General features: G+C 38.1%; 1 protein-coding gene across 6 annotated transcripts in view; it reads right to left on the bottom strand.

Moving 5' to 3' along the window:
* KLHL13 (kelch like family member 13) overlaps positions 1-13,267 on the bottom strand; it is an 81,258-nt gene that overhangs the window by 34,783 nt on the left and 33,208 nt on the right. Inside the window, exons 1-2 of one of the 6 annotated variants that reach the window (XM_077186234.1) lie at positions 3,093-3,526; positions 2,497-2,609 (exon numbers count right to left, since the gene is read on the bottom strand). The exons of 3 other annotated variants lie outside the window; for them this stretch is intronic. In XM_077186234.1, coding sequence (XP_077042349.1) covers positions 2,497-2,594 — 98 coding nt within the window. In that variant the 5' untranslated portion in view covers positions 2,595-2,609; positions 3,093-3,526. Of the gene's footprint in view, positions 1-2,496; positions 2,932-3,092; positions 3,528-13,267 lie in introns of those variants that run through there. 2 more of the 6 variants (XM_054641663.2, XM_077186235.1) reach the window with 2 other exon arrangements.

Below are 13,267 nucleotides of genomic sequence, written 5' to 3'. Positions count from 1 at the left end.
CATTTTGCAGTGGCACTTTGTACACTGGTGCTTCATCCAAGAAGCCAAACCTGCTCACAGCCACCCGTCTCAGCATTTTGAGACAGGGAAACCAAGGCAGAGTTCAGCTATCAGGTACACAGACCAAAAAAACTCTAATAAAATCTATGCATCCTGATCATCAGTTTAATCTCTAGATATGTTGCTTGTAAATCATAAACAGGATGAAGTTTTTAAAGCTAAGGTCAACTTCATTAAAGGAACCTGAAAAACTGGAATTTCATTTTAAATACAAGGGGAAAAAGCCAAACAAAACACTTTTAAGACCTTCCTACTTTGTATTCCAAACTACACTAAACCCCTTATTTTGTAAGATTTCGATGTCAAGTATCAAAGGGATTAAAAGCTCAATCATACCTTTGCATACCCTAGATCCAAAATATGAACAAAGTGTTCATCTGTGAATTATAGAGCTGTATGGCCATTTATTTTACATCAATACATGTTCCATTTCACACACCACTTATTCCTCAACCCTTTACTCAAAACATAAGCTCTTTGCCAGTGTGCAGAGTACTACTTACAACAGAAGTTTTAAATATGAATATGAAAAACATCAGATTATATAAAACAGTATCAAATTTACTGTTATCTCTACAATGAAAGTAATGAATCTTATCACCTACTTTACTGGCCAACCCAAGATTTTTAATTAGTTGATTTATATTGTCTAATCAAATAGGTGCCATTTTATAATGTTTCTCAGTCTTTATAATAAAATATATGAATAATTTTAGTGTTAGATATACGAGTCCTCCTAATTCCAGGTCTGTGTGCCAATAAAGAAATGTCTCCATAAACATTGAGATACATTGACTCATTATCAAGAGATGATTAAGGCTGCTGATCACATATTTCTCATGCTCCAAATAATCTCAGCATCATATAGTTTAAACATGATCACTAAACCTGCTCGTACTTTCAACACACTGAGATAATCAGCCACACGATCCCCATCACAAAGGCTGGAGCATTCTCAGGGCTAAGATTAGCACTTTAAAGGCAACACACAAAAGAAATGCTCCCTTTCAGCAGCAGAGACATCAGACTGGGCTAGTTCTGATTTTTCTTGCATTTAAGACCACTACAGTTTAAAAACAACAGCATAAGATAAAACACTAATGACACTGTTTCCCTGAAACAGGTTCAAATGTCTCACAACTCTTATCATCTTGATACTTTCCTTATATTTAAGTGTTTAAGTCCTATTTTTTTAACAACTCAGAATAGGTAGCAATTTATAGGAAACAGCTTCCCTTTTGGTAGCCTTAAGTATATTTGATGCTCCCCATAAAAGGACTGAAGCACATCCACACCTTGTCATAGATGAATTAATCTCAAAAGCAGAGGTTTTGCACAGGCAGGTTTGTTCCCCACCTTTCTGTTCCTGAGAACAATAGTGACCCTGCACATGGCGCTGCATCCTTTCAGCCCCACCATAACAGTGCCACGCTCAGCAACAATTAAAAAAGCATTTAGAGGACCTGTGCACCTCTCTCTTACAGCTTGTACCTACTGTAGCTGAAGCCAAAGCCTATCTGTAAGCAGGCAATACAAGCTTAAAAGTACTAATATCGTAGGTATTAGGCTGGAATTCTATTGGAATGTAGGAGCCTTTACGGCAATTTCCAGATAGAAAAGTCACCTACACTGCTACCTGTGCATTTTAAAGTAACTCTTCCTCTGTTTGGAAGAGCTGCTTCCTTAAATAAAGGCAGAAGGAATTCAGTACCCTGAGTAGTTTTATTTCAGAGAAAGAAAAAAAAGCCACCTGTATATGCTAACACAGAACTCACAGCAACAAAAGGTGAACAAAAGCTGCATCAGGATTTGGCAAGACAAAGGCACATTGTGAAGCTACTTTACACTGACAACCTGTATAACTACATAAGTATTCAGATATGAATGATTCAAATTTATGTTATAAGCTTTTATTGTAACTTTTTATGAAGACATTCAATTTGTATTAAGGCTAAGACTTTAAAGAATAAAACAAGACCAAAGCAGGATGATTTCACCTCTACAAGAACTCACATGAACAAAAGTGCAATACAATACAGCAGGTGATTTTAAGCTCAATTTCCAAATGAAATAGTCAGGAGAAGGAAACATTCACATATACACTATATAGAAAGCCTGCCAGCCTCAAAGCTTAACTTGTCATTTCAAGATTAGCTCTACAAATTAACACCACCACAAACTTTTCAAATGAACATACACAGTATCATTATGAATAGAGCTTAATCTGCACAATTTCTCTACGTTTCAACAAAAAGGGAAAGACTTGACACGACATCCATCATGAAACATCCAGGATAAAATCGGGAGGGGGGTCTACATAGCAAACAAGAGAAAATTCTGAGTGCCAATGTCATTTAATATGTATCAGGGAATTTTGCCACAGGGTAGTCTCACAAAAAGAATTCCCACCTTATTATCCTCATTTCTCTCACTTACATGTATGCTGGAGAAAGTGGCGATGACCTGGATGTTTTAAGCACAGGAACTGGGAATTTCCAGATAGCAGGAGAGCTCGTTTTCCATTTCAATGGCATGTTGTCACCACGGTACTACAATAACAGTAAACAGCGTTTCCATAACAGACTACCAACTAGGACTTCCATTCCACACACTACTGACACAGCAGTGGCTGCTGCGAAGAACAAGGAAATGATTCTGCCAATGCCCTTAAACCGATGCTTCCAATCTGTAAAACAGGGCTGTAAGGCATCTCCTTTTAAATCCTGCTGTCCCCTAAAGCAATATGATGATTCTATCCTTCTAACTCAACAATAGTGCCACCTCGTTAGGGAAGCACTGACTGCAGTATATGTTAAGGAAAAAAAAAAGAAAAGACTGCACTCTGCACATCAGCATAATGCAGCTTTATTTAATAAAAGCAGCTAATTTTTAAAGTACTGTTTCTGATGCTATTGTTCTACCTTAACAGGGACACTGCAGCACTGTACTATATTCTCTTCCTATTAACCTCATTTCTGACCAATGGAAGCAGAAAAAAAAAATGGGTTTCATATGAAAATGAAACAACATACCTACTCAGAATACACTTGTCATCCTCTGAACATTCTTCTTTTGAGCTGCAACAATACAAATGGGATATAAATCTCAGCATAGCCTTAGGCCACGGCTAATAGAGATCAGTGACTAAATTCAGCAGCCTGTTTTCCTCCTGTGCAAGCTCTGACCAAACAATACAAGAATGCCATTATGGAAAAAGCCCATTGCAAAAATCAGTCCTTCTAATCCATAGCTAGGAAGACAAAATAAAGCAGAAATCGCTGCAGGTTTCTGCATGCTCTTCTAATAGCTTCTGGTTCAGGATGCTCTCATTTTCCTATTCTCATTTCCAAGGAGGAAGAGCAAAATCTCATGCATTTTACAACATGATATGGGAACACAAATATCACTCTGTCTTCTGCAGTAGAGAAGCAGAGACTAGCAGGCTGTTAATAGCAGTCTTTGTAGGAACGCTATCAACAATCTAATTCTCAACGCCCCCCAGCAGCTCCCAAATTGCCTCCAGAGCTGACGAAGCAGATGGGGCCACGCCGGTCCCCAGCAGGGACGGCTCCGCAGCTCGGGGCTCTGCCCGGTGACCTCCCGGGGCTGACGACAGCGGGGAGCAGGGCAGGGAAGCGATTAAAAAGGGACTGGGGAATTTAATAGCATCTCATGCAGAAGCAGAGCATGTTTCCAGGGAAGAGAAGGCAGAGATTCCGCTATACTGATTACCTTACAGGGAAAAAATACATCACCTCTAATGTATCGCCAGAGCAGACCAAATCAACACTAAGATATTTAGTCTGCAGATTTCAGAATAGTCTCTGTACAGCATGACAATTTTTCTATTCATCAGGACAGATTAATCCTCTCATTAAAAAGCCAACACCCTGTCACGCTACTTAGCAATAAAGAATTGAACCAGGAGCTATTTCTATAAATGTCTATAAATTTGTTCATTCGAGTGACATTTAACAACACTCTGATAGGGTTCTGTAACAGTGAAACATTTTAAGTTTCACTGTTACAAAATGTTTTTCACAATGTAAATTCAATTTTGGGATGAAATCCCCAGGGAATAATTGCTGCTCCTGATCACCATTGTTGAAAATAGTTTGGGGCAGGCTGTTACCAAATCCAAAGGCAAGGAATTAAAAAACCACAGGACAACCTCACTCAAAACCAGATGCACCCCTTGGACAAACAATTGAGGGCCCCTCCCACTCCTCTGAAGTTCTAAATTACAAATGAGCAGCATTAACCCAGGCAAAAAATTTCACAGGAACTGGGGTGCTGAAGAGACACCACTGGGTATGACAATAATGCTTATATGCTGTAACTATTAAGAAACAAAGTCCTGCAAAAACATCTATGCAGTTTTAGCACAGTCATACTTTTAGCAAGAGAATTCAAGTATTTACATGCCAACAGGCAGGCCTGGCTACACACTTGGTCAATACTGTGTCCAGTCTCACAAACACACACAACACCAGACTGCTACATTGTGCCAGCTCTGCACTGAAGGTCTAGAAATCAGGCTGAAAGATGTTAGATACACCTACTATAATCACAAAGTAAAAAAAAATCATTACTTTGCATTCATATACTCAGCTTTGCTTTTGCATTCACCATTACACAGAAAGTGTCTTAAAATACAAAAAGCAAACACAGTTACTCCCTTGCTCACACAGAGTGCATCCAACTGGTAACTGCTTGTAAAGCCTCTGCCTCCACTGCTCTACCACCCTCAAGGAGATCTTCACATGTTTTATTTATTAACAGCAGCATGACTAATTAAAAAAAAAAGAATGAAGTTAGAGACAATCAATGGACCCCTTTTTCAGAAGTAACTCCTGAAATACTCTTTTGATCAGTAAAATAAAATCCAACTCAAGCCATAAAGTCATTCCCAAGCATTGACTGACATTGAAGTCAATCCAGACAGGCACAGAAATCAGAGTTACTTCTCACTTTTGACCACAACAAGATCGTTCACCCTAGAGGGCAACATGAGTCCTCAAAAACCTGCTCTCCTTTGTGTCCTACTTACTTTTCCACTTACTCTACAAACAACATAAATAAAATCTTAGCAGAAAAAACAGTAAACAATTTTTTTAAAGTACAGGAATTCCAAGCACTGCCAACCAAATCCTCTCCCAAAGTCCAGCATAAACTACTCCACCAAACAGTCCATGTATAAAATCCAAAATTGAAGAAAGCAGCAGTGCCAGGTACTCTAAAAATAGGGAAATACTTGTCACTTGCTAAAGAACAACCATGTGAGAAATGAATCACCTATCCACACATAAGGAGAAAAAAAATAAATCAAATCCCATTTTCTTCCTGACAGTCACAGATTGGTTGCATATTCACAAGGAAAATACTATTATTATGTATTTTATGCTTTGCATCAACTATTCCTAAGTCAACAGAACATCTCAGTATATAATTCTGATATTTTAATTAAGACTTCAAAATAACATTTTAGCTGCACATTTAAATATATGGGGAAAGTAATCTGATCTCCTGTAGTGTGTTGTACCACTGAATACACATTTTTCTGTTCTCATATTACATAACTTTGCCACTCATCCTCAAATGAAGGATTCTGAGGGCCAAAAGCAGCATTACACCTCTGTGCAGAATACTCCTTGCTGAAAAAATATTTCCCAGTGAAGTGCTCTGAAAACATATCAGCTTGGTACACAAATTTGAGATATGCTTTAAATTTAAAACTCCTAAGTGCTGAAAATCCCAGGATAACTGCACAGATTAAACATAATTTCGGGAGCATTTGAGGGGCTTTTCTGTAATTTTCTCACAAGCATGTTCACATTCAAAATTAAAAGCATCTACTATTTATAACTTGCTTGAACTTACATTCTACTTATTATCCAAGTCTGCCACATATCCTTAATTCTGTGTACAAAAGATGAGAAAGTGTTTGGGGTTTAAGCAACTATTTCCATGTTCATGTTTCCAAAGCTGCACTGAGCACAGACAAGTAACTGACAGAGTATCACGAATTTCTGCACAGAACTCAGCCATAAAGGAAAGGAACAGGTGGCATAAGAAGAACAAAAGTAAACAATGGCACCAAAGGCAAGATCCCAAGATGCCACTTTACAGAGCTGAGACATTAAGAGAGGCCAGAAGCTCCTGGCTGGGGCTGAACAGCAGTGCAGCTCTGATCCCACAGAGAGAAGACTGAAAAGTGCTTGTGATTAGAGAGGAAAGCATTTCCTCAGCCTCTCCCTCCATCCCTGCACCTACATCCTGCTTCACTACTGACCAACAAGCAAAATGGGCCCCAAATGAGAAGAGCAGGCACACAGCATCACTCAGCAAGCACATGACCAAATGACACACAGAGTTCCCCTGCCAGGGCACTGATCACAGCATCTTTTCTTCTGGAAGCTCTCCCTGATTTTCAGAGCAGGAACACAGCTAAAACCACATCCCTTGTGACTCTCTTCCTTTTCTGGGGATATCCTCTTCCTCCCTTTGAATGCTAAGCTGCTGCCACGTTGTGTCACACACAGCAACTGTCAACACATTGTCCTCTTCCAGCCCACTGTGTTCACAGCTCTGGGGCATCTGTGCATCCAACAAAACTTTTAAACCATCGCTGCATTTCCCATAAGACTTCCCTTCACAGTTGTTCAAAAAGAAGAAAAAGGCACAGCAGAAAGCTGTACCAGAGCCCAGGCAATATAAAACTGTTCTAGTCTGAAAGTATTTATTCTGAGCCTTTGAATGCCACCTGAATTTTTGTATGAAAACCAAGCAGAATAAAAGTTAACTTCTAGAGATGTGCTGGATTTTTATCAATTTGCACAGATAATGAATTGAGCCTTTTTTCCTCAGTTCTTAAACTGTTAAAAACAAAACTGAAAAAAATACTTGCTCAGTCAAGTGATTTGCTGTGTTTAAAAAATTGCTGTTCCACTTTAACGGGCTACTTACCTCTCTCCCTTTATTCATCTCTTAGGTGTCAGAGGAACTGAAAGGACTAGGTGCAAAGTAGGGTTATGCTACATCACAACTTTCTCAAGTCTTCCAAACCCTTCCTAGCATGACCTGAAAAGTCTTCTCACTTCCAGAACCTCGGGCTTCTTGAGCTTTCCAGAAAGAAAACCAGCCAAAGCTAAGTGACAGTGGGATGTACATCTCCCATTTACAGCTAGAAATGCAGACAACAGAAAGGTCTTAATATTTGTGTCACAAACAATTTCCTACTGAATAGTGTTTATATAAGAGAAGATGCCAGACTCAACAACAAGAAAATCACCTTAAAATGGTAGTGGTTAGACCAGTAAATATATTCAAAGCTCTGAGATTCTTTTCCCCCACACCTGTGTTCTGAAAACTCATTGATACAAAAGCATGTTTCCATTTTAAAATGCGCATTTGTTATGTGATAAAATCCCTGGTTTATGATATTAGCAGCAGCAGAGCTCACTCCAAACTGAAGGCAGAAAATCAGTTTCACATAGGGAGGAATTGCTCTCATCTTTTTTATATCTTCAGACCACCAGCCTGCTGAGCTGATGCCTCCTACACCACACAAGAGCATTTTGATACAGAAAAAAATAAAGCAGAACCCTCCAAAATCCAGCAAAATATTCCCAAAGGCATGGAGCTCAAATGCAGTAATCATTTCAATATCCAAATCATTTCAGCAATTTAAATATGGCTGCAAAGGCACAAGTCTCGAAACTGAAGAGGAGCAAACAAGGATGTGTAACATTTCTCTACAGGTACCCAAAAAAAAACCTGACTGTGTGATAATTTAATTGGCTTTCTTACTCAGCTCTTTCCACTTCATATGGGTGCTTCTCATGCCTCTACCTCTGGCTTTTTAGTCTATTAAACTGCAGCTGTTCCAATTACTGGAAGAGAATAATTAAAAGATGGTGTTGACAGTACTGCCCTATATATGAGTCAGTTAATTAATACAATTTCTTTGACCATATATCTCAAAATATTCATACCAAAATTGATATGAACAGAAAACAAATCTTTGCCTAAGGAGGAATCCAAAGGAAACCACTGCAGTCACATCTGCAGTCCTCTCACAGCAGCACTGAAACATTCCCCAAATACTGAAGTACAGAAAAAGATTGGCCATATGCACCTGGCAATGCTTTTACTGAAATGGCAACTTTTCTAGAAACATCAGAAGTCTTACTTAGAAATCTTACTAAATCTTACAAAGAAACAGTCTTTGAATTTTTTTTTTTTTTAATTTCATTTAAAACTGCTGAAGACAGTTCTGACAGTAACACCTGTACTTTGACTTACCTGCTATACTGTCTCAAATTTTTTTTTATAACTGGGGATAAAACAGCCCTCAGACATCAGATGTAAGTTACAGCAGCTTTTAGAAGCAGTGGTACTGTAGACATCAAGGTGCATGTGATGGATAATAAATGGATCCATCCATAATCTCATCTCATAAATGGATCAGAGATGCTTACAAAGTAGTTACTAACAAATAAATTTGATTCTTTTAAACTGGGATGACTGCTCATGGAACAAGGAACAATCATAAAGAAGTGAGATAGACTGGGTTTGCAGCCAACCCCTCCTGCTGTCAAAATGCTGTAAGTAGTGCAGGTTCCTGTCTCTATAGCAATACCTGGGGCCCTTTCTCAAATAGAAAAAAAAAATCCCCAAATCTTTAAATATTAAGTTAAGCAGTCAGGGCATGTCCTATGTGTTTAACAAGAAGTCCTACAGTTTTCTATCCACTCACTCAGCATATTTTTTTCTGTATAAATGAGGAAAATGCTGCAGTAACATTTTAGGATGCTATTATGTGAAAATTATTATACATAAATAAACATATGCATACTATATATATGGGATTGTGTATATAGCATGTGTGTGAATATATATATATATATATACACACATACATAAACACACACACACACTATATATATATATATATATATATATATATACATACATAAACACACTATATATAGACATAGATTATTTCTATATATATTTGACAAATACACATTACCCTGCATCTGACACAGCCACTTCCCCTTCCCTTCCACACACCTCAGATGGGAGAGACTCAAATTCTCGCATAATTTTGAGACTACCAAAGTAAGTATATGTTCTTCAACAAACCAAAGATGCTGAGAAGGAATCATGTTGGGAAATTAGTTTCTCCATTTCACACATTCTTCAAATGTCCATAACCCTTGTCTTTGCATCATTCATAAATGAAAAAAAAACAAACTTATAGTCCAAGTCTGAAACTTCTGAAATTATTCAGCAACAGCAAACATTCAAAAAAACTCATGCCATTTCCTATAAGGTCACAATCCACTATTTTTAAAACTATTTAAGTAAAATAATTTTGCTCAAATTTTAAGTCAGGTTCCCAAAAACTTGCAGGAAAAGGAAGACAAGAAATGCACAAATTCAGTCCCTGCAGTATTCACATTTTAAAATATTTGGAAGTATTCAGTTATTAAAATATTAAAGCCTGTCTCAGGTATATTTGGAAACACAAAGTTTCAGAAATATTTCAAATATTCTGAAGTGTGTGTTTTTTACCATGAAAGTGGGTTTTATTTTATGCCACTTACAGATGTCTTGCATTTTCTTGTGTGTATTCTTGAAGAGAGATTTTTCTAAAATTGAGGTAGGATTTGTCAAGATGCACTGTTAACTTAATTACAAGACACAGGTTATAATATTAAAAAAAAACAGCTTTACTTGGGTAAATTACGGTTATGTAAAATTTATTAGGTAAAATAAGGTCTTGAAACACTTGGTAGGAGGTAAAACCAAAGTGAGCTAATGAAGGTTTCCAATTTTTGATCTAAGTCCATGTACTCTACTGAGAGCACACCACTAAGAAGAAATGCTTTTGAATTAGCACCAATTTATTCAGAGAACCTGGCTCATCTTCCCCTTGTGATTATATTTAATAAATCAACACAGAAAACTGAATGCACAGTCACAGCAGCCAGACTGACCCTGCTGAAGATAATTGTCTGAAGCAACAGTTATTTTTATTAGGTCAAACTGTGAACTACAAAGAATTTATTTCTAAACAACTTCTCCACAGCTCTTATAGTCTGCTGGCTGCTCAATTTATTTTAGTAAAGTATGCCTAAACACATTTACACATCAGACTCAATGCTGCAAATATATTAAACAATTTAGTAATGGAACAGAAGCCAGGACTGAGCACCAGCCATAAACAACTTCAGTATTTTCTGCACCACAGACAGCAAACTGCAAACTACAGGTGTCATGTGTTGGGTAATGTTTTTTGGAAATATTCTTAGAGTGGAAGTTTGTGGGCTTTTTCTTTCATTCTTGCATTATTTATATGGAATCTCTTCGTCTTCTTGCATTCTCTAAATTCTACCACCTTTATCCACTGGAGTGTGTTTTTGTGGTCCTGCACACCTACAGAAAGTACCCCTGAGGAAAAGAGAAGAGCAGGTGTGGGGAAGCAAGAACAAAGCCTTGATTCCTGCTCTTTGTGTGCTTCTGTAAGGACTCAGTTTCATTAAAAGCCAAAAATACAAACCTTTCCACAACACAGGAATTCCTACTGCACTGTCACCTCTGATGTCCCCACTGTGGACACTCCTGACACCTCTATCCAAAGGCCAGAATCCCTCAGGAGGACTGACAGAGAATGAGATTGAAAAGGTTTCAAAAAAGATGCTGATGCTTCAAGTCCAGGTTGTCAGAAATCGTTGTGTGCAGCCTGGGAGCCATAAAAACTGCAGCATGCATCTTCCAGGGTGCCATGGCCACTGCACTGCAGCTGGCTGCATCCCTTCAAGGAGCCACAAAAGGTGCCATCAAATTTGATTACCTGCCTTCAGATACTCTGAAGCATATTAGATACAAAATTTTCCTAAATACTTAAAGTTCAGCTTGCCTTCACACGGGAACATGTGAAAGTCTTAAGCAGCAAAAAGTTCAATTTTAAATTTGTCACTAATGTTGTTTATGGCTAATTTCTCACATTCAGTGAGTGAAAAATACTATAATTTCTCTACACTAGAAAAGGAGTTTCAGGACCACAGATTATTTCAAATAAATACCATGAGAACAGGTGAAATTAGTACCAAAACCAGAACAGCTGGTTTTGGCAGTGTGGGAAAAAGAGAGTTTTGTACTAAATTTTCATTGTACAATCAATGAGTGTATTCATGACACAGAATTAGCCCCATTCTAGGGGTCATCAACATTTAAAAAACACTTGCAACTTTCAAAATGCATACCTTGCTTACATTTAGATTTTTCCAGAATACAAAAATAATCACAAAAATGATTCTTCATATGAACTCATTCCATTTCTCTGAAATACACCACTATGTTCTACTTCTAAATCACTAAATGTTGAAACTCCTGTGTAATAATTAAATTATAGACAGAAAATTACAAACTGCTTTCATCTTTAGCAGCTCTGAGAACATAAATTTAAGGAAAATTCCACATTTCTTAGGCAAAGTTTTGAAAAATGCCAGTTACTTATTTCAAATATATTGTGGTGGGCAAACATACAAGCTATTAATTCATTTCCAAAAGCAGATTTAAAGTTTTAAAATATTCACTTAGCAGACTGGAAGAACTCTGCAATACCCCTATTTTGTGGCAATCTGGATAATTTAGGATCAAATGAGGACACGCTGCTTTGCATAAAATAATTGTACATAGCAAGAAAAGTACAAGCTGATTTTAGAAAGGCCCATGGAAGAATGGCAGTCTTACTTGTATTTTTAAAAACTATGAACTATTTAAATGAAATACTTTCAATACATGTGATTACAAACCTTTTTTTATATAACTTCAGACATCTGACTCCTATTCAAAAGTGCAGTTCAGTGCTTTCACCAGTGTCCATGTAGCAGCTTGTACAGGTCATTTTACCAGCAGTTCCCTACATCTTTATTGAGAAACGTGGCCACATCTCTTTACCTGGCAAAGTCCCCTTCAGAAACAGCCCCCTTAGAATTGAAAACAAATCAGTGAAGCTCAGAGGAGGAGAAGACTGCAGAGAGGTGGGTGGGAGGCTCAGCCCAGTGAAAGCCACCACCAGCACAGCTGCACCACTTCATCCCACCCACATCATCTGGTCAGGAAAAAAAGGGTCTAAATTCTGCAAATAACTCCAGGCTCCTATGCAAAACAGTCACATCCTTCTCATCTGTGCTGCTCTAGTGAATCACAGCAGGCTCAGGAGAGATCACATTGGAGAAAAAAAAAAAAATCAATAGAAGTGCATGGTGTAGAGGTCCTTGGGGTGAAATAGCATTGCACAGCTGTGATGCATGAAGACACAGTGCAAGAGTCAGCTAAACCAAGAAATATCTGTATTTCAGCACCTTCTGCAGCTGCAGGAGTGTACTTTTCTACAGCTGAAGATATCTTTTTGAAGCATACATAGAGAACACCAAGCAACCATGATAACTTTGAGCTGGGACAAGCCCTTCACTGAAATAGTTCTAAGTAAGGCAGTTGTAATTCAGGGCTTTGTCTGCCAGAGGGAGCTGAAGGAAAGTGAAAAAATCCCATGCATCTCATTCCTTCAAAAGTTTCAGGGTTGTCCTACACGTTACAATTAAGGATTCCAACAAAAAGGGGGGTTAATGTAAAATCCACTCCAGCTGTGCAGCTGTGTCTGCATAGGGCACCCCTGCACTGACACCCCACTACCAAAACCCTGCCCAGGGCCCTCACTCTAGGAGTCAGTCTCTCTACCCTGAATGGAAACAATGCCTCCATTTAAACTTTGATGAACCCCACAGTGGAGATGAGTGCTCCAGAGACAGACAAACAAGGAAAGCATCAAATGAGATGGTATCTAACACCTTCTTACACCAGCTTGTCAATAAATGCAGGGCAACACTGCACAAAGACCGAGCTTCCAGTTAGAACAAGACACATTATCTGAAAATAGATTGGCATTAAAAGGCTCATTGGTCCTTTTTGCACACTCTTTTCACACACTGGTGATGGTACACCTAAAAATCTGCCTGTGGTTAGAGGTGCTACCACACAAAGCTATCATTTATATGTTACCATACCAATAACTTATTGTTTTGTAGCACTTGCTAAAGAGCTTAAAAGAAACAGGAATTGGTCTCATTTTGCAAATTGATAAAGCAAGCTATTCAAACAATGTGTTCATGGGAAACTGGGATTCTGTAAAACA

The sequence above is a fragment of the Agelaius phoeniceus genome, chromosome 14 (genome assembly GCF_051311805.1).
Source record: "Agelaius phoeniceus isolate bAgePho1 chromosome 14, bAgePho1.hap1, whole genome shotgun sequence".
NCBI classification, from domain to species: Eukaryota; Metazoa; Chordata; class Aves; order Passeriformes; family Icteridae; genus Agelaius; species Agelaius phoeniceus.
Note: the sequence above shows the minus strand (reverse complement) of the source record. Positions and strands in the feature narration are given on the sequence as shown.